The sequence below is a fragment of the Neoarius graeffei genome, chromosome 23 (assembly GCF_027579695.1).
Source record: "Neoarius graeffei isolate fNeoGra1 chromosome 23, fNeoGra1.pri, whole genome shotgun sequence".
Classification (NCBI taxonomy): Eukaryota; Metazoa; Chordata; class Actinopteri; order Siluriformes; family Ariidae; genus Neoarius; species Neoarius graeffei.
This window is the reverse complement of record NC_083591.1, coordinates 55,543,936-55,563,563: the sequence shown is the minus strand read 5'-3', so window position 1 is coordinate 55,563,563 and position 19,628 is coordinate 55,543,936. Positions and strand designations below refer to the sequence as shown.

General features: G+C 41.5%; 2 protein-coding genes across 2 annotated transcripts; one reads left to right on the top strand and one right to left on the bottom strand.

Annotated features, from left to right (window-relative positions):
* Window positions 1-418: 418 nt before the first annotated feature.
* On the bottom strand, window positions 419-1,367 carry sft2d3 (SFT2 domain containing 3). The gene has a single exon (XM_060905478.1). The coding sequence runs from the start codon at window positions 1,340-1,342 to the stop codon at window positions 671-673; it is 672 nt and encodes a 223-aa protein (XP_060761461.1). The 5' UTR covers window positions 1,343-1,367; the 3' UTR covers window positions 419-670.
* A 13,693-nt stretch (window positions 1,368-15,060) lies between these two features.
* Window positions 15,061-15,600, top strand: si:ch1073-184j22.2 (dual specificity protein phosphatase 18). Its single transcript, XM_060905477.1, has one exon. It carries the CDS (start codon window positions 15,061-15,063, stop codon window positions 15,598-15,600), a length of 540 nt encoding a protein of 179 aa, XP_060761460.1.
* Window positions 15,601-19,628: the final 4,028 nt, after the last annotated feature.

Genomic DNA, 19,628 nt, shown 5'->3' with positions numbered 1-19,628 from the left:
CTTGCTGTGAGGTGACCGTGCTAACCACTACGCCACCAAATATATTCACCTGCTGTTACTAAGGTGGTAAACCAAGCTGTAATAAACCACCCCGTCATTGATTTATTTTTTTAGTTTTTCAGTTGGTGATAAAGCCTGACCAAAGGAAAGCTCTCCTGCAGATAGAAAAAACCCTGGTGGACTAAACCTCGTTCATTTTTCCACTTAAATTAGTCTATAATAATAATTCAATTTGTTGAAATTATTTTATTGCTGACGTGTTAAATCTTGTCCACTGTATCCGATTCCTCTTATTTCACCATCCGGACTCACATCAGTGGTTTGAAAGTCAAAGATACTCCAGTCCTTTGTAGAGAGAAAAAGTAGGACCAGATAACTTTTTCTGCTCATATCAGACTCTACAAATAATTACCAGATGAACATTATACAGTTATTCTTTATTTACAAAGTCACAAAATCTATTAGATGTGCATAAGTAATGCTTTGGTCCTCATTTCACAGTCAAACAAAAACAAATCTGAATTACTTTCCAGTTAATCCAGATAAATGCAAAACCCAGCACTGGTAATCTGCACACCAGATTAAAACACACAACATCCGAAAATGTCAAAACCGTCTTCCTGTGCACAGGATTAGTGTTTAGTCTTGTTGTTTTCCCTGGAAGTTGTGCTCATATGGGCATGGTTTTGCCAGTCACGGTCCTTTTAATGGCTGAAGCAGCCATTCCGCCGACAAACCTCATCCCAGCGCTGCCACCAGGCACCAGGGACACCACGTAGCCCACTATAGCGCCGATCTGCACGATGGCTCCGAGCGCCGTGAGCATGGTGCTGTGGAGCCCCAGGGCCGCATAGAGCGTCGCTGCCAGCGAGCACAGGTATATCACGGCCCCCGGGGACGGAGCGGCGATCATGCGGCTCGGACCGCGCAGGATGGCGGCGCCGGTTAGCGCGAAAAGCGAGCCGAGAGACCACAGCAGGGCGAATTTCCTGGCCTTCAGTAACAGCAGCGGCGCGTACAGAGCCGAGAGCCCGAAACACAGCGCCGAAAATAGGATACACACTCCGAATGCGACCAGCCGTTGAGACCGACTCACGCCCGGCAGACACGGATCGGGTTCCGCAGACCACGGCCAGGAAAATCCGCTGCTCGAGCTCGGGCCTGTAGAAGATCCGCCGCGACCCGGAAACGGACTCGACCACCGACCGAACCAGCTGCCCGGTACACTGCTGTCAGCTTCATCAATGTTCACAGTGGTGCTGGAGCTCGACTGCGATATTGTTTTTGCCCCGCTTTTAGACTGGGCTAAATATTCCTGAAGCTGTCGGTTTAATTCCGCCATGATTGTTGTGCTGGAACCCAAACAGGAAGTAAGACGTCAGAAAAACGCGACGCGTTCATTTTGGTCGCTTGTCTATGACGTAAGCGGAAGAAAGTGGAATAATAATAATATCATTAAATAAAGTTGTTTTTTTTCCCTCATTATCCGGCAAGATGGCGATCAGGGCACTTTTTAAGCTCCGTTTGCTTGGTCCTACACTTTTGGATTTAAACTGTCCTCTTCAGACAGAAAAACTTTGGTAACCTTTTCAACTTGCTGGCACAAAGGAATCGAAATAAGACGATTTATTTTTTCGCGGTCCAAATCCTGCGCTCTGATTGGCTGGCGAGCGGTTACGGACCTCTGGCGACTCGCTCGTTCACAACAACAAACATAGTAGCATTTTTGTCAACACTTATCTTTTTTTAATAAGATTTATTTATAAGATTATCAAAAATCTTATAAATTTTTGCCAGCATTTCTCAGGAGAATAGCATTAATTTTACATCATGGATAGCGATAACGACAGTGTTCACAGCGAAAGCGAGTTTTACTACCCTGAGGAAGAAGAAATAAAAGAAAACATTTCAGGAGAAAGCTCATCTCATCTCATTATCTGTAGCCGCTTTATCCTGTTCTACAGGGTCGCAGGCAAGCTGGAGCCTATCCCAGCTGACTACGGGCGAAAGGCGGGGTACACCCTGGACAAGTCGCCAGGTCATCACAGGGCTGACACATAGACACAGACAACCATTCACACTCACATTCACACCTACGCTCAATTTAGAGTCACCAGTTAACCTAACCTGCATGTCTTTGGACTGTGGGGGAAACCGGAGCACCCGGAGGAAACCCACGCGGACACGGGGAGAACATGCAAACTCCGCGCAGAAAGGCCCTCGCCGGCCACGGGGCTCGAACCCGGACCTTCTTGCTGTGAGGCGACAGCGCTAACCACTACACCACCGTGCCGCCCCAGGAGAAAGCTAAAAACCTCTAACTTGCTAACGCCAAGCAAAAACATGGCTGAATCCTGAATGACTCAATTTTGTATAAATAGGGGACTACATAGGCGGCAAAATGTAGTTTTTTTCCTGCCATGGAAGTGCACTTGTATACCGAGGAGGAAGCCATTTGCATTACAGCCGTGAATGAGGATTCAAAATGGCGGCTCGGCTCGGTTTTCCCTTTCGGGCGCTCTCGTTTTCTGTTAGAATTTGGTAAAGAAAAAATAAATGTATTATTTCTCAGGAGAATAGCATAAATTTTACAGCATGGATAGCGATAATGACAGTGCTCACAGCAAAAGTGAGTTTTACTACCCTGAGGAAGAAGAAATAAAAGAAAACATTTCAGGAGAAAGCTAAAAACCTCTAACTTGCTAACAGTTTGATCTCATTAGTTAATGAGGCCCATTTTGGACCATGTTATCCTAATACACAATATTACATTAGGTAAAAACTTTAAACCAGTACAATCTCTTCTTCAAAGTTTCACCAAATGGCTTTATTTATGCAATATAAAAGGTCATAATACTGGATAACTTTGGTCGAGCAAAAACACCGAGCAAAAACATGGCTGAATCCTGAATGACTCAATTTTGTATAAATAGGCAACTCCATAGGCGGCAAAATGCAGTTTTTTTTTCCTGCCATGGAAGTGCACTTGTATACTGCGGAGGAAGCCATTTGCATTATAGCCGTGAATGAGGATTCAAAATGGCGGCTCGACTCGGTTTTCCCTTTCGGGCGCTCTTGTTTTCTGTTAGAATTTGGTAAAGAAAAAAATAAATATATTATTTACCAGCTTAAGGTCGGTCCGTGTGGTGAAATACTGTGACCTCGGCCTTGAATACTGACCTCGGCCCAGAGGGCCTCGCTCACGGTATTTCACGATACGGACCTCCCAGCTGGTAAATAACGTATATGTCTGTCCTCAAAGATAAAGATTTTCCCCCGTTCAAGACAGCTAATGGTAAGACGGGAAACCTGCTTGCCTTCCATAACTACACCGCAAACACAGAGGCTGATACTCCAATAGACACATCAGGCAAAGCTAATGTTAGCCACACAACAAGCACAGAAGCTGCTATTCCGGTGGACACACCAAAACCAAGCAAAGCTAACACTAGCACATCAGGCACCAGAAGACCACTAAACACTACGCCGACAAAACTGCCACCCGCTAAGAAAATGCCAACTGAAACCGGACCCGTGCTCTCCTTAGCTGACGTCCTGGCAGCCATTCGTAGCTTGGAGGGCAAAGTACATGGCTTCGGAAAACAACTTAAAGAGAACTCTGACTTATTTACCAGCGTCATACAGCGCGTGGACCAGAACTCAGTGGAAATTGCAGGAATGCAATCCAAAATGGACATTTTGGAGAAAGAACAGTCAGACCTGAAGAAACAAAACGCCACACTGAAGGAAAAGGTGCTTGAGTTTGAACGTTATAAACGCCGCTGGAACCTGCGACTTTCGGGGCTCAAAGAACAAGAAGCAGAAAACATCAGAGAGAAGACCGAAGAGCTCCTGCTGAATATTTTTCCACAGTGGGCTGACAACATTGGCGACTTGGTCAACACGGTGCACTGCGTAGGCAAGAAAGAAAACGGACGGAGCCGGCAGGTCATCATGCAGTTCATGAGGAGACTTCACCGGGATGTGGTCTGGAAGACAGCTAAGGACTCAGGGGTCCGCTTTGTCCAGGACTTCACCAAGGAGGACAGACTGGCGAGAGAACAAGTCAAGTCAAGTTTATTTGTATAGCGCTTTTAACAATAAACATTGTTGCAAAGCAGCTTTACAGAATTTGAACGACTTAAAATATGAGCTAATTTTATCCCTAATCTATCCCCAACGAGCGCGACGGTGGCAAGGAAAAACTCCCTCAGACGACATGAGGAAGAAACCTCGAGAGGAACCAGACTCAAAAGGGAACCCATCCCCATCCGGGCAACAACAGACAACATGACTATAACATTAACAGTCCTAACAAAGTCAGCTTCGTTGATGCTATAAATCCCCCACTGACAGAAACCCAAGCACAAAACCGTTCACGACAACCACAGTCCCAAAGTTAGCAAGTCAACTGCAGTCCCCAGCCACAAAAGCACCACTGCAAGAGTCCAGAGCATCCTCCAGGCACGACCCCCAACTGTCCACATGAGGCCGCCCTCCACAGGAGCGATGCGATGAGACTCCAACCAGACACAGGGCACCAGGATGGATCAGGCAGGTCCGAGGAGCAGAAGAGGCCAGCATCTCGATCCCAGGACCGGCATGTAACTCAGAGGGACAGATTTGGGGGGGGGGGAGGGAGAAGAGAGAGAAAACACAGGTTGTTAGGTATGCCCAATGTCACCTGAATAAGTAGGAACAGTATATAACCCCGATTCCAAAAAAGTTGGGATAAAGTACAAATTGTACATAAAAACAGAATGCAATGATGTGGAAGTTTCAAAATTCCATATTTTATTCAGAATAGAACATAGATGACATATCAAATGTTTAAACTGAGAAAATGTATCATTTAAAGAGAAAAATTAGGTGATTTTTAAATTTCATGACAACAACACATCTCAAAAAAGTTGGGACAAGGCCATGTTTCCCACTGTGAGACATTCCCTTTTCTCTTTACAACAGTCTGTAAACGTCTGGGGACTGAGGAGACAAGTTGCTCAAGTTTAGGGAGAGGAATGTTAACCCATTCTTGTCTAATGGAGGATTCTAGTTGCTCAACTGTCTTAGGTCTTTTTTGTCGTATCTTCCGTTTTATGATGCGCCAAATGTTTTCTATGGGTGAAAGATCTGGACTGCAGGCTGGCCAGTTCAGTACCCGGACCCTTCTTCTACGCAGCCATGATGCTGTAATTGATGCAGTATGTGGTTTGGCATTGTCATGTTGGAAAATGCAAGGTCTTCCCTGAAAGAGACGTCGTCTGGATGGGAGCATATGTTGCTCTAGAACCTGGATATACCTTTCAGCATTGATGGTGTCTTTCCAGATGTGTAAGCTGCCCATGCCACACGCACTAATGCGACCCCATACCATCAGAGATGCAGGCTTCTGAACTAAGCGCTGATAACAACTTGGGTCGTCCTTCTCCTCTTTAGTCCGAATGACATGGTGTCCCTGATTTCCATAAAGAACTTCAGATTTTGATTCGTCTGACCACAGAACAGTTTTCCACTTTGCCACAGTCCATTTTAAATGAGCCTTGGCCCAGAGAAGACGTCTGCGCTTCTGGATCATGTTTAGATACGGCTTCTTCTTTGAACTATAGAGTTTTAGCTGGCAACGGCGGCTGGCACGATGAATTGTGTTCACAGATAATGTTCTCTGGAAATATTCCTGAGCCCATTTTGTGATTTCCAATACAGAAGCATGCCTGTATGTGATGCAGTGCCGTCTAAGGGCCCGAAGATCATGGGCACCCGGTATGGTTTTCCGGCCTTGACCCTTACGCACAGAGATTCTTCCAGATTCTCTGAATCTTTTGATGATATTATGCACTGTAGATGATGATATGTTCAAACCCTTTGCAATTTTACACTGTCGAACTCCTTTCTGATATTGCTCCACTATTTGTCGGCGCAGAATTAGGGGGATTGGTGATCTTCTTCCCATCTTTACTTCTGAGAGCCGCTGCCACTCCAAGGCCAAGTTTACATTAGACCGTATCTGTCTCGTTTTCTTCGCGGATGCACTGTCCATTTACATTAAAACGCCGGGAAACGGGAATCCGCCAGGGTCCACGTATTCAATCCAGATCGTGTCTGGTCCGGTGCTGTGTAAACATTCAGAATACGCGGATACGCTGTGCTGAGCTCTAGCTGGCGTCGTCATTGGACAACGTCACTGTGACATCCACCTTCCTGATTCGCTGGCGTTGGTCATGTGACGCGACTGCTGAAAAATGGCGTGGACTTCCGCCTTGTATCACCTTTCATTAAAGAGTATAAAAGTATGAAAATACTGCAAATACTGATGCAAATACTGCCCATTGTGTAGTTATGATTGTCTTTAGGCTTGACATCCTTCCACTTGCAAGTGGTAAGTAACGCGCATGCCCGATATGCGCTGGGATCACACACACAGCGGCTCAGTCCCGAATCACTGCTCGTGCGCTTCACTCGCGCGCTCTGTGAGCTGCGCAGGGCCGGAGTGCGCACCCTCCAGAGGGCACTCGCTGTTCAGGGCGGAGTGATTTGGAGCGCAGGATGCCTGCGGAGCCGAGCGTATCCGTGCATTGGCGTTGCTGTGTGCACGCGAATCGTGTATTGGCGTTGCTGTGTGCACGCTAATCGTTTTAAAAACGTTAATCTGATGATCCGCTGATACGGTCTAATGTAAACCCCACCCAAGATGCTCTTTTTATACCCAGTCATGTTAATGACCTATTGCCAATTGACCTAATGAGTTGTAATTTGGTCCTCCAGCTGTTCCTTTTTTGTACCTTTAACTTTTCCAGCCTCTTATTGCCCCTGTCCCAACTTTTTTGAGATGTGTTGCTGTCATGAAATTTCAAATGAGCCAATATTTGGCATGAAATTTCAAAATGTCTCACTTTCGACATTTGATATGTTGTCAATGTTCTATTGTGAATACAATATCAGTTTTTGAGATTTGTAAGTTATTGCATTCCGTTTTTATTTACAATTTGTACTTTGTCCCAACTTTTTTGGAATCGGGGTTGTACATATTGCACTAAGTACAAGCAGGGACTCCGGCAACTAACTATGACAGCATAACTAAAAGGGGAGAGCCAGAAGGTAACACAGGCATGAGGGATCCCTGGGACATAAAGCAGCAGCCACTACACCGTCAACAAACTCGAGTGAGCAAGCGAGTGGGGACTGACAGCATCCATACATCCCAGTTTACCAAAACAACTATGGCCAAAAATAAAACATGCTAGATCTCAGGGTAAGGTGGCTTTTTACAAAGGCCACATAGCAGTTATTGATGGGCGTGTAGTCACTACCTAAAATACATCGCCATTTGAATCATAATGTGATACGGCAAGTTGATGCTTTATAAGCTAAGGGTAAAAAAAAAAAGGAGCTTCATGTTCCACTTGTTCAAATTGAATCCAAAGTTGTTATACTCTCCCGATTCCCTTTTAGGAATGCTTTTTTTTCTTTGAAGAGTCTAAGTTTCAATATAATATATTCATTTTTCTGAATACTTGTGTTTAGAGGACAATGTCCACACTGTTCTTGGGGACCTGCCTAAGTTTAAGTTAGCTTCAAAAGCAAGCTTTCAATTACCTTAAGGTTTTACAACCTGTTTTTGTCTTTGTTTGAGTGAATGTGTGTGTGAATGAAAATGTCTTTACAATGTAATCTAAAACTTTTGACAATTAACACTAGATGTCTAAGGGATAATATAAAGAGAGGCTTTATTTCTATTCTGCAAAAGCAGTTGTTCTCAATGTGTACTACTTCAAGAAACCCTTTCAAAGATTCAGACGAAAAGTTTTGGACAACTCAATGGGGAGGCCAATTTTTTTTTTTCACATGGTACATCAAGATCAGCAGGCGTTGCAATTTTACTCAGTATCTCACTGGGGAAAATAATTGCCACCAAAAGTAGTAACAATGGCCATTGGGTAATCAGACCCTCCAGGATTTCGCGATGTTGCGATTTGCAACTTCAACGCAAATTCAACCAATCCCCGCGAATTCAGGGCAGTGTTGCAATTATATCCAATCACCGCAACTTTCCCGCAAATTTGACCAACCGTTGGCGTCGTCTTGAGGTGACGTCGACAAACTACCTTCCGCTTTACTTGAAGTAAGTTAAAGTTAAACTTAAAGTAAGTTACTTCCGTGTTTCCGTTCAAGAGAAGCAGCATGTGCGAGTCAGTGTTTATATAGGCTTAAATTCTGTTACTGAAAGTGTGTTATGTTTACAGTGAAGGACTGTGTGCACTTTATTTTTTTTTTTTAAATACAAGAAATTAATGGGTGCCAACATTTTTGCCAAAATGGTATTTTATTTTCCATTGCTTAGGCAGCTTCAGCATCATACTGTGAGATTCTGTTCAAATTGTTTTTTTTTCTTCTATGAAGCCTGAGCCATTTATTTTATTAGTTTATAATTATTGTTTAATTTAGTCTTCAGGAGAGACTGCCTGCACACAGTACTAGTATTAATAGTTTTTTTTCTTACATGAAAGCTGAGGCATTTATATTATATTTTAAGGTAACTTCATGTTGTGCTGTGAGGTTCTCTGCACTTTAACTTTTGAACCAACAGGTGCATTTGGATAAGTAAAGCCTATTTTTCTGCATTTTTGTAGTCCTGGTCATCTTTTATATTGGTAAAGTTGTTTATAGGACCATTTCTCAGTGTCTTTGTTTTTTTAATCGATAGTTTTTCAGTAATAACTTATCACTCAATTTTAATCACAAAAAGAGAAAATCGCAACAATTCCTCGCAACTTTCACTTCCTCCCGCAATGTAATCGCAACAAAAAACAAAAAAACACCGCAACTTTCATCGCAATTTTTTGGAAAAAAAACCCCGCAACATCAGATATTTTAGCCCGCAACAATCACAAAAAAGGCCCGCGGAATCCTGGGGGACTGGGTAATATGCGTACTCCAAATAGACAATTCTACACTAATTTTAGGAAATGTTTATGGACACTGTAACATAGCACAAAACAGAAACCTTCTTACAGAGATTAGAGAAGTTATTTTGCAGTTTAAAACTAAATATGTAACTGGAAATATGGTTAAGGATGAATAGCTAGACAGACTTTCTAGTAGATTTACAAACCCTCACCCCAATACTATGCTGGTTGACTATTGTGATTCATTAAAACTTGTAGATGTATGGCGAGAGAAAAATCCAGATGTAAAACAAGACTCTTGGTTCAAACCAGATGGCTCATCCAAATCAAGACTTGATTATTGGTTAATTACTGATGCTCTATTCAATCACATTTCACTCTGTGAAATAATGCCCGCACCTCTAACTGACCATTGCTGCGTTGAGTTACTGGTCACACCCCTATCACAGTCCCACAGGAGAAAAGGGGACTGGAAATTTAATTCTAGTTTATTAAAATATGATAACTTTTGTAAAGGCATAGCAAACCTTATACAAGAAACCTTACATGACGAAGCCTTATTATCATACTTTCAGAAATGGGAATTCCTAAAATATAAAATCCATCAATTCTCCATCTCCTTTAGTAAACACGTTAGAAGCCAAAATAATATAGAAGAGGAAAGTATTATAAAAGATATACTCTCAATTACTACTCACTCACTATTGTCAGAGTGATTATGTAAGGCTTTTACAATTACAAACTAAACTAGACAAAATCTATGAACGGAAAGCTCAAGGGGCATACATCAGATCACGAGCAAAGTGGATGGAAGAAGGGGAAAAAATACAGCCTACTTCTGCAAGTTAGAAAAGACACGACAAGAATGAAACACAATAAAATCTCTGATCCGTCTGTTATTGCAAAAGAAATTAGTGCTTTTTATCAAAATCTGTGTACCTCTTCCTACTCTTCTGAAAAAGTGGATATCTTCCTGAACAAAATTGAAGAATCTATTCCAAAAATTGACAATAAATTTAAAGAATAATGTGAAAAAGATATAGAACTGATTGAACTTGACAAAGCTGTCTCATCTCATCTCATTATCTCTAGCCGCTTTATCCTTCTACAGGGTCGCAGGCAAGCTGGAGCCTATCCCAGCTGACTACGGGCGAAAGGCGGGGTACACCCTGGACAAGTCGCCAGGTCATCACAGGGCTGACACATAGACACAGACAACCATTCACACTCACATTCACACCTACGGTCAATTTAGAGTCACCAGTTAACCTAACCTGCATGTCTTTGGACTGTGGGGGAAACCGGAGCACCCGGAGGAAACCCACGCGGACACGGGGAGAACATGCAAACTCCGCACAGAAAGGCCCTCGCCAGCCCCAGGGCTCGAACCCGGACCTTCTTGCTGTGAGGCGACAGCGCTAACCACTACACCACCGTGCCGCCTTGACAAAGCTGTAATGTGTTTAAAACTAGATAAATCCCCTGGCCCCGATGGGCTAACTGCTAACTTTTACAGACACTTTTGGGAGCTACTTAGGGAACTCCTCTTTCAGGTGTTTAACGAAGCAATAATAAAAATCTAATTTTACCCACAAGCATGAAACGAGGCATTATAACGTTAATACCAAAACCTGGTAAAGATAAAAGGACACTGGAAAATTATCGCCCAATCTCGCTTTTAAACAAAACTGTTAACACACATCTATACCAAGAGGTTAAAAAAAGGACTTGGTCAAATAATTAGTGAAACACAGTCAGGGTTTATAAATTAAAGATCAATACATAACAACATAAGGTTAGTGCAAGGCATCTTAGAATACAGTCACCTAATTGAGGACAAGGGCTTTATTTTATTTCTTGATTTTCACAAAGCTTTTGATAAACTTGAGTGTCAGTTCCTTCTTAAAGTCTTGCATTTATATGGGTTTGGTCCAAAATTTTGCAACATTATAGAATCCTTTTATGACGGTACAACCAGCACGGTAGCACTCCCATCAGGCACTACTCCTCGCTTCTCCTTAAACCCAGGAGTTAAACAAGGGTGCAGTATATCTCCGTTTCTCTTGGCAGCAGAAATGTTAGCAATCCTTATGAAAAACTCAGAAATAGATAAATTAAATATTTTCAGTGAACAGTTGATAATAAGCCAGCTTGCTGATGACACCACTATTTTTCTAAAAAGCCTAGAACATACAGTATCCCTGAAGTGTTTAAATGTGTTGATCTAATGTGTTGATGTGGGGTCAACTGTGCAGGAAAATGGGGTCTGCGATAGTGAGGTGAGAGAGAGAGTGCAGGCAGGGTGGAGCAGTTGGAGAAGGATTTCGGGAGTCATTTGTGATAGGAAAGTCCCAGCAAAAGTGAAAGGTAAGATGTACAACCCCGATTCCAAAAAAGTTGGGATAAAGTACAAATTGTAAATAAAAACGGAATGCAATGATGTGGAAGTTTCAAAATTCCATATTTTATTCAGAATAGAACATAGATGACATATCAAATGCTTAAACTGAGAAAATGTATCATTTAAAGAGAAAAATTAGGTGATTTTAAATTTCATGACAACAACACATCTCAAAAAAGTTGGGACAAGGCCATGTTTACCACTGTGAGACATCCCCTTTTCTCTTTACAACAGTCTGTAAACGTCTGGGGACTGAGGAGACAAGTTGCTCAAGTTTAGGGATAGGAATGTTAACCCATTCTTGTCTAATGTAGGATTCTAGTTGCTCAACTGTCTTAGGTCTTTTTTGTCGTATCTTCCGTTTTATGATGTGCCAAATGTTTTCTATGGGTGAAAGATCTGGACTGCAGGCTGGCCAGTTCAGTACCCGGACCCTTCTTCTACGCAGCCATGATGCTGTAATTGATGCAATATGTGGTTTGGCATTGTCATGTTGGAAAATGCAAGGTCTTCCCTGAAAGAGATGTCGTCTGGATGGGAGCATATGTTGCTCTAGAACCTGGATATACCTTTCAGCATTGATGGTGTCTTTCCAGATGTGTAAGCTGCCCATGCCACACGCACTAATGCAACCCCATACCATCAGAGATGCAGGCTTCTGAACTAAGCGCTGATAACAACTCGGGTCGTCCTTCTCCTCTTTAGTCCGAATGACACGGCGTCCCTGATTTCCATAAAGAACTTCAAATTTTGATTCGTCTGACCACAGAACAGTTTTCCACTTTGCCACAGTCCATTTTAAATGAGCCTTGGCCCAGAGAAGACGTCTGCGCTTCTGGATCATGTTTAGATACGGCTTCTTCTTTGAACTATAGAGTTTTAGCTGGCAACGGCGGATGGCACGGTGAATTGTGTTCACAGATAATGTTCTCTGGAAATATTCCTGAGCCCATTTTGTGATTTCCAATACAGAAGCATGCCTGTATGTGATGCAGTGCCGTCTAAGGGCCCGAAGATCACGGGCACCCAGTATGGTTTTCCGGCCTTGACCCTTACGCACAGAGATTCTTCCAGATTCTCTGAATCTTTTGATGATATTACGCACTGTAGATGATGATATGTTCAAACTCTTTGCAATTTTACACTGTCGAACTCCTTTCTGATATTGCTCCACTATTTGTCGGCGCAGAATTAGGGGGATTGGTGATCCTCTTCCCATCTTTACTTCTGAGAGCCGCTGCCACTCCAAGATGCTCTTTTTATACCCAGTCATGTTAAGGACCTATTGCCAATTGACCTAATGAGTTGCAGTTTGGTCCTCCAGCTGTTCCTTTTTTGTACCTTTAACTTTTCCAGCCTCTTATTGCCCCTGTCCCAACTTTTTTGAGATGTGTTGCTGTCATGAAATTTCAAATGAGCCAGTATTTGGCATGAAATTTCAAAATGTCTCACTTTCGACATTTGATATGTTGTTTATGTTCTATTGTGAATACAATATCAGTTTTTGAGATTTGTAAATTATTGCATTCCGTTTTTATTCACAATTTGTACTCTGTCCCAACTTTTTTGGAATCGGGGTTGTATAAGACAGTAGTGAGACCAGCTGTGATGTATGGACTGGAGACCGTACCCTTAACGAAGAGACAGGAGGCAAAGTTGGAGGTGGCGGAATTGAGGATGTTAAGGTTTGCGATGGGAGTGACGAGGTTGGACAGGATAAGGAACGAGCACATCAGAGGGACAGCACATGTGGAGAGATTGGGAATTAAGCTAAGAGAGATGAGACTGAGATGGTTTGGGCACATCCTGAGAAGAGATGCAGAGCATGTTGGAAGGAGAATGTTGAGGATGAAGCTGCCAGGCAAACGAAAACGAGGAAGGCCAAAGAGGAGATGAAAGTAGCAGGTGTGGTAGAGAAGGATGCAGAAAACACGGAGCAATGGAGACGAAAGACCCGTTGTGACGACCCCTAAATCGGGAGCAGCCAAAAGAAGAAGAAGAATCCCAGTTTGAATTCCAACAACAGTTCACAGTCATGACTGGGCTGAGGAGTACAGAAAGTTCTTCTTCCTTAGTTTTCTGCCTGATGACAGGTCCAAGTTTCTAGGGAAGAATTATAGTAGTGGTTTCTCGTTGCCTTCTACCGGATTATTTATAGAGGTTTACTCCTCTCAACCATTCACATACATGGGCAATTGAGAGTAGCCAGTTAACCTACAGTAACTGCATGTCTTTGGACAGTAGGGGAAACCCGGAGCACTGGGAGGAAACCCACACACACAAGAGGAGAACATGTAAACTCCACACAGAAAGGCCCCAGTCAGCCGCTGGGCTTGAACCCAGAACTGTCTTGCTGTGAGGCGACAGTACTAATCACCATGCTGACCGACAGAAAGTTAACCATTTTCATTTCCTGGAAACTTACTTTACAGAGCCATATTCCTCTGGGCCTGTCCACAGCTGCTCAGCCTGTCTAAAATTAACCTCCCTCTGTCCTGGGCTCTAGTTCCCAAAGCCTTTTTATGGTTGGAGTGTGCCAACAGCTGATGTTCTTCAGCACAGGGACACAGACCAGTCAGGAGAGAGAGTGAGAACATAACAAGGGACCAGGTCAGTCAATTAAAATCACATTCATTACTCTGTAGAAATAATCTCAAACTTCATTGGAAGTAATAAAGTAAAATAGGCCTAACTAAAAATATATACATAATTAAAAAAAAAAATTGAATGTAGGCATGTGCTGTTAATAACACAATCACACTATTTTAACATGCACAATATTATCATGGACATTTAAAATGTCCATGGACTTTTTCGAACAATGTGCGGTGTATTGTAATGTCTGAGCTCTTTATGTATTTTATTTATTAATTGTTTTTGTCACTTTCTCGTGTTCTTTCTTTTGTATGTACAAATAGTTACATACATTTTTTTATACATGTTCGAAATAAATAAATTCATTCATTCATTCATTCATTCATTAAATATTTCCACGATAGGTGATGTAGATGTGTATATTTTTCTTGTTTCCTTGTATTCCATTATTTCTATTGTGTTCTATTATTAAAGTATTGAAAAAAATTGCCATATAATCTGTGATATACCCTGTAGGACACAATAGCCTTATTCTTTATTTAATAAACATATTTGCTGAATTAAATGCAAGTTAATTAAATGTTTTAAAATGAACTTCCAAATGTCCAGCATGGTATTATGTAAATGGAAAACAAGGACTTTGTTCAGAATATTTCTTGAACATGCATATATTTTTATGACAAATGATCTGATTTAGCAGGCACATTTTACGCTGTTTTCTTCCATTTAAAGGTGAAGTTTGTGATTTATAAAAGTGTTTCACAACTTTTAATAATCCTACAGTTTAATGGATGCATATTAAAACTGTTATTTTTGTTATTTGCAGAATTGTTATATCAGGAATATGGCTGGTTTTCTTGTTTCAGCTTCTGTTCATATTTTAACTGACCCTAACATTAGCTCCACCCACAGGCATCACAGAGCTGTTCAGTCCAGCTCTTTTTCTTAAAAGGCAATACTTGAAGCATACGTATTTTTAACAGAGGCTGTGGGGTGGACGGGAGGGAATGGAAGGCTTGGTGGTGTTTTTATTGCAATTGGAGTGTGCCTTGCAAAATCACAAACTGCCTCTTTAATATCAGGAGATGCTGACTGGAATGTAGAGTTAATTCATGAGCTAGGTGTTGGGAGTAAACTTGAAATTTTGTCTTCTCCAGCTTCATGTCTTTATCCCAGATCACCCCATGCCTTTTCCTGAGCGGAGCTGATGCTCCACTTAATCGAACCCTCATGACTCGTAAAGGCATCACCCTCATCGTAAATGCCACCCTGTCCCACAGCTGCCCCACATACCCAGGTGTTGAGTGTGTACGTGTGGCTGTACCTGATCTTCCCACTGCACGCCTGAGTGATCACTTTGACCGAGTAGCAGCCCGCATTCATAACAACCGAGTGGGTGGAACGTTGGTGCACTGCGCAGCAGGCATGAGCCGTTCACCCGCCTTGATCATGGCCTACCTCATGAAGTACAAGGGAGTGACACTGTGCCAGGCGCATCACTGGGTGAGGCAGAGCCGACCCTCGATCCGCCTTAACGCAGGATTCTGGGACCAGCTTTTGGACTACGAGAAGAGACTTTATGGGAAAAATACGGTGAAAGTTGCTGCTCCACAGGAAATGCCTAAAACGCCCAAAATGATGCCCAGATACAGTCTGAGAGAGTGTCCATCATCTCCAAGGCTGGGCTGGTTTAGACGATAAAAAAAAACCTGTCTGAATGGCAGTGCCTTCACATTTTGTATTCATTTGATTTAAATGTAGACAGTTTTCACCTAACTGTTATAATTAGCACTTAACAAACATTTCATAACATGTTTGTGATGTTATTTTATGATATTCAACCCACCTTATATTGTTATTATGAACACTTTGAAGTGAAATGATCTGGAAATAATGGCAATGAGCCCTTTAAGAGTCAAAAGAAACGGCTCTTATTGCTAAGTTGAGTCAAATGACTCATTAGGAACTGTTTTGGTATTTAAAAGCAGGTGTGTGTGTGTGTAGGCAGGCAATCCCATAATGCTGTTTACTTTAAAAGGAGTTGATAAGAATACTGTAACACACAAAAAAAATTACACATGTAAAAAAAAAAGCAATCATAGCATAAATTTTATATCAGTGTTTTTTGTTTTTTTGTCAGTGGTTTTTGGTGTGTGTAAATTTTAAACTGTTGAGTATTTTAGGAAAAAACATGCCCATTTTAAATTTATCACAGGAAAAATGTGGTGTTTGGTCTCCTTAAATTCGTAAAGATGCACACACATGAATGCCTGACAAATGATATCTATAAATGTACATTTTTAATTAAGATGCAGTTTTTTTCTTGTAAAAAAAGACATATTACACAATTCTTTAAAACAAAAGTTGGGAAATTGTATTCCCATCTAGCATAAATATATGTACATTTGTTTGTAGTCTACTTAAAGATAATAATAATAATAGGTAATCGTATAGGGCCGAGTATTAATGGATTAAGGGTTAATTTCATGAGTGATTTCAAAGTTTTGAAAATTGCCTGAGTCATGAAGCGACGAGGGCAATTTCAAAACTTCGAAATCACAAGTGAAATTGATCCGTAATTTTACGAGGAACCATACTTGTTTATAACATATAGGGCCAAATTCATACTTCGGAAGCCATTCATGTTTTCTGAACCAATCAGGGCGCGAGACTATCTTGCACGTTTGAATCAGTTTCTAAAGCGTCTTTCATCATGACACGGTGATACGAGGATTTTGAAAGTGGTTTACAAAATTTTATTGGAAATTCTTTACAAAAGCCTGCATTACTTTAAGAGAGTCTGGTTCATAGTTTTCCCCATTTTCTTTCCTCACTTCTGCATAAAACTGCGATAGCACCTTAACTCACAGCATTCATACGCCACTAGAGAGTCGTTTATTTGTCTTTCTGCGGCCCGTTTCTTAAACTCGGAAAGCCAAAAATTCGTACTTTTTTTTGGTATTTTCATTTTTGCTTACAGCTTTTATCATTTCTTCGTCAAATATAGCGAAATGCGGCATTGCAGAGTCAGCCATTTTGTTGACAAAATTTTGCTAATTTTTATAATCGTAACCAAGCAACAAACTAGCCAATAGCATTTCAGAAATACGGCCGTGTTAAGGAAAAAAAAGCCCTCCTTGATTGACCAATCAGAACTGAGTAATTTGGCCCTATGTATTATAATAATAATAATAATAAGCTATGAAAGAAGGGATGAGGGCATCATTCATCATTTCAATAATTCCAGTACTTTTAGAAGTAAATAATAAAAGTAAATCTACTTGATGGACACTGTTAACTTTTTTATTATTATTATTATTATTTACATTTAACTGAGAAACATTGACATGATGGAAGGTGAAATGTAACGTGAGTCTTCCGGGTTTTGTGACCGGGTTTGGCGGGTTATATCCAATAGGATGCGTGTAATTGTATCATGTGATTTAGAACTCGCTAATGATTGGTCCAATCACGTGGCTTGCCCTAATTGCATTGACTCGTTTGTAATAGTGCGACAGACAGATTATGTGGCAAAATATTATCACGAATTTTGATCATAAATGTGAAATTTGAGTCCAAAAATAAAAAGAAAATAAGGGTGAAATAATTTGAGAGTGCAAAACTCACACAATTCGACTTTCTTTCCCCTTTCCTTCTTGAACATGGATCTTCTGGTACTTTGTTTTGATGAACTCGTTTTGACTGGTAAGTGTTAGCAAATGCTAATTAATTATTTGGTGCTTTTAATGCAATTTTAAGTGCTTACTAAATTAGGTTTCTAGATACTGTAGTTTGTAGTAATATTATGTTAATTTATGCTACACTGAATCCGGGATAAATGAAAAAATTAGTCTATTTTGCTGTTGATGTGTCGTTTGGAAATGAGTCGACTCTTGAGCCGGCTCTTTTTGGTGAACCGACTCGCATATTTACATTTGTAAAGCCTTGTTGGGTTCTGCTATTTAACTTTATTATTTTTAAAAAGATTTATATATAAAGTAATGTGAGGAATAGGGATGATGATCCTTGTCTGGTTTAGAACAAAATGGCAGTGAACCGAAAGAGTCGACTCTAATTGGTGTGCCGAGCCAAGTGATCCGACTCCCTAAAAAGAGCCCATCACTATTATTTAGGTAGTTGCAAGCATCTCTCTCTCTCTCTCTCTCTCTGTTTTCCTTTTCATTCCTCCATTCATCCGTTTCCCTTTTTTCTTAGATCACTGTCTATCCTTCTCTCTCTCTGTTTTCCTTTTCATTCCTCCATTCATCCTTTTCCCTTTTTTCTTAGATCACTGTTTCTATCCTCTTCTCTCTCTCTCTCTCTCTCTAATTATATATAATTTCTGTCGGCTATTTTCATGACCACTCGGTGTGTGACGTCATTTAAGCCAAACAAACCGCCTAGTTGAGTCCACTTCCGTTTACTTACATTGCCATTCGGTTTGAGTGCAGACGTGCGTTCAGGAATTTCCAGAGGAAAAACTTATTGTTGTGCAGTGAACTGTAACAACGGGACCGGTTCAGGAAGAAGTTTTTACCTTTTTCCGAGAGAGGAGAAGAGGCAGAGAGAGTGGATTGCCTTTTTCCGAAAGAGGAGACGAGGTGGAGCGAGAGGGTTGGCTTTTTCCAGAAGAGGAGACAAGGCAGAGAGAGTGGATTGTGCGTCTGAAACCAGAGTTGTTGTTGTTTTTTTTCCGGAAGAGGAGATGAGGCGGAGCGAGTGGATTGTGTGCGTGTGAAACAAAATCAAGCAGTCAAAGAAGAAACGGAGCAGCAACGCTCAAGCAAAAAGGAGAAGATTGGAGGTAAACATTTTTACTTTTGCTTGCAGTTGACAAGTCAAGAATCCTGAGGGATCCTGTATAATCATTGTGGAAATGAGACAAAGGGATATTTCCTCACTTGGAGTCGGCTATAAATAGTATAATGCCGCGGATGGCAGGCTAATGTGGCCTACCGGCGCACTGTCCAGTAATCGTTCCCTATATCCACTAGGGAGGGCGGTTTAATTATTCTTCAAAAGGGCTCTTAGTTAGTATTATGACGAAAGTAGGAATTTATCATAACTACCAGGATAAATCGTTTGGGCACGAGTCTTGTTGAGGTCCAGGGTCACCGCGATCAGAGTCGGCCGAGTCGCTGTCCGATTCCAAGCCCGCACGGTCAAACCAGTGAGCCACATTCACCGATTGCTTCACAACGACCATAGGTTCATACATGTATGGTTTCACCTCTCGATATTCGATTTGGAGAATTCCTACTTCAAAATCGCTCTCACTTTCAGACATTTTACACAACCTCTCACGACCAAAGTCTGTACACGTGTGCTCGGTTCGCAGGTAAACACAGAGCTGCTCCTGGTCTGTTTGGCTTAAATGACGTCACGACGACGGTCCCCTGGCGGTAAAAGTGCGCATCAGTGAGATGTAAACAAACCTTCGGAACTTGGGCAAAATGGTATATTTTAACTGTTTTATTCAGTTTTAGGGTGCAAATTAGACACTAGGAAGATTGAATTCGCTTTTTGGGTCGTTCTTCTAGACAATAAAGTTGATATTCTACGTTTCACCTCCGACCCTTGCCTATGACCTTTTAAGTAAAGTACAGATACTCAAAGTGTACTTAAGTAGAGTACTCAAGTAAACATACTTCTTTACTCTCTCTCTCTCTCTCTGTCTGTGTTCTAACGTTTGAAAGCAGAGATGTTTCTTTTTAGAACGTGTGTAAACA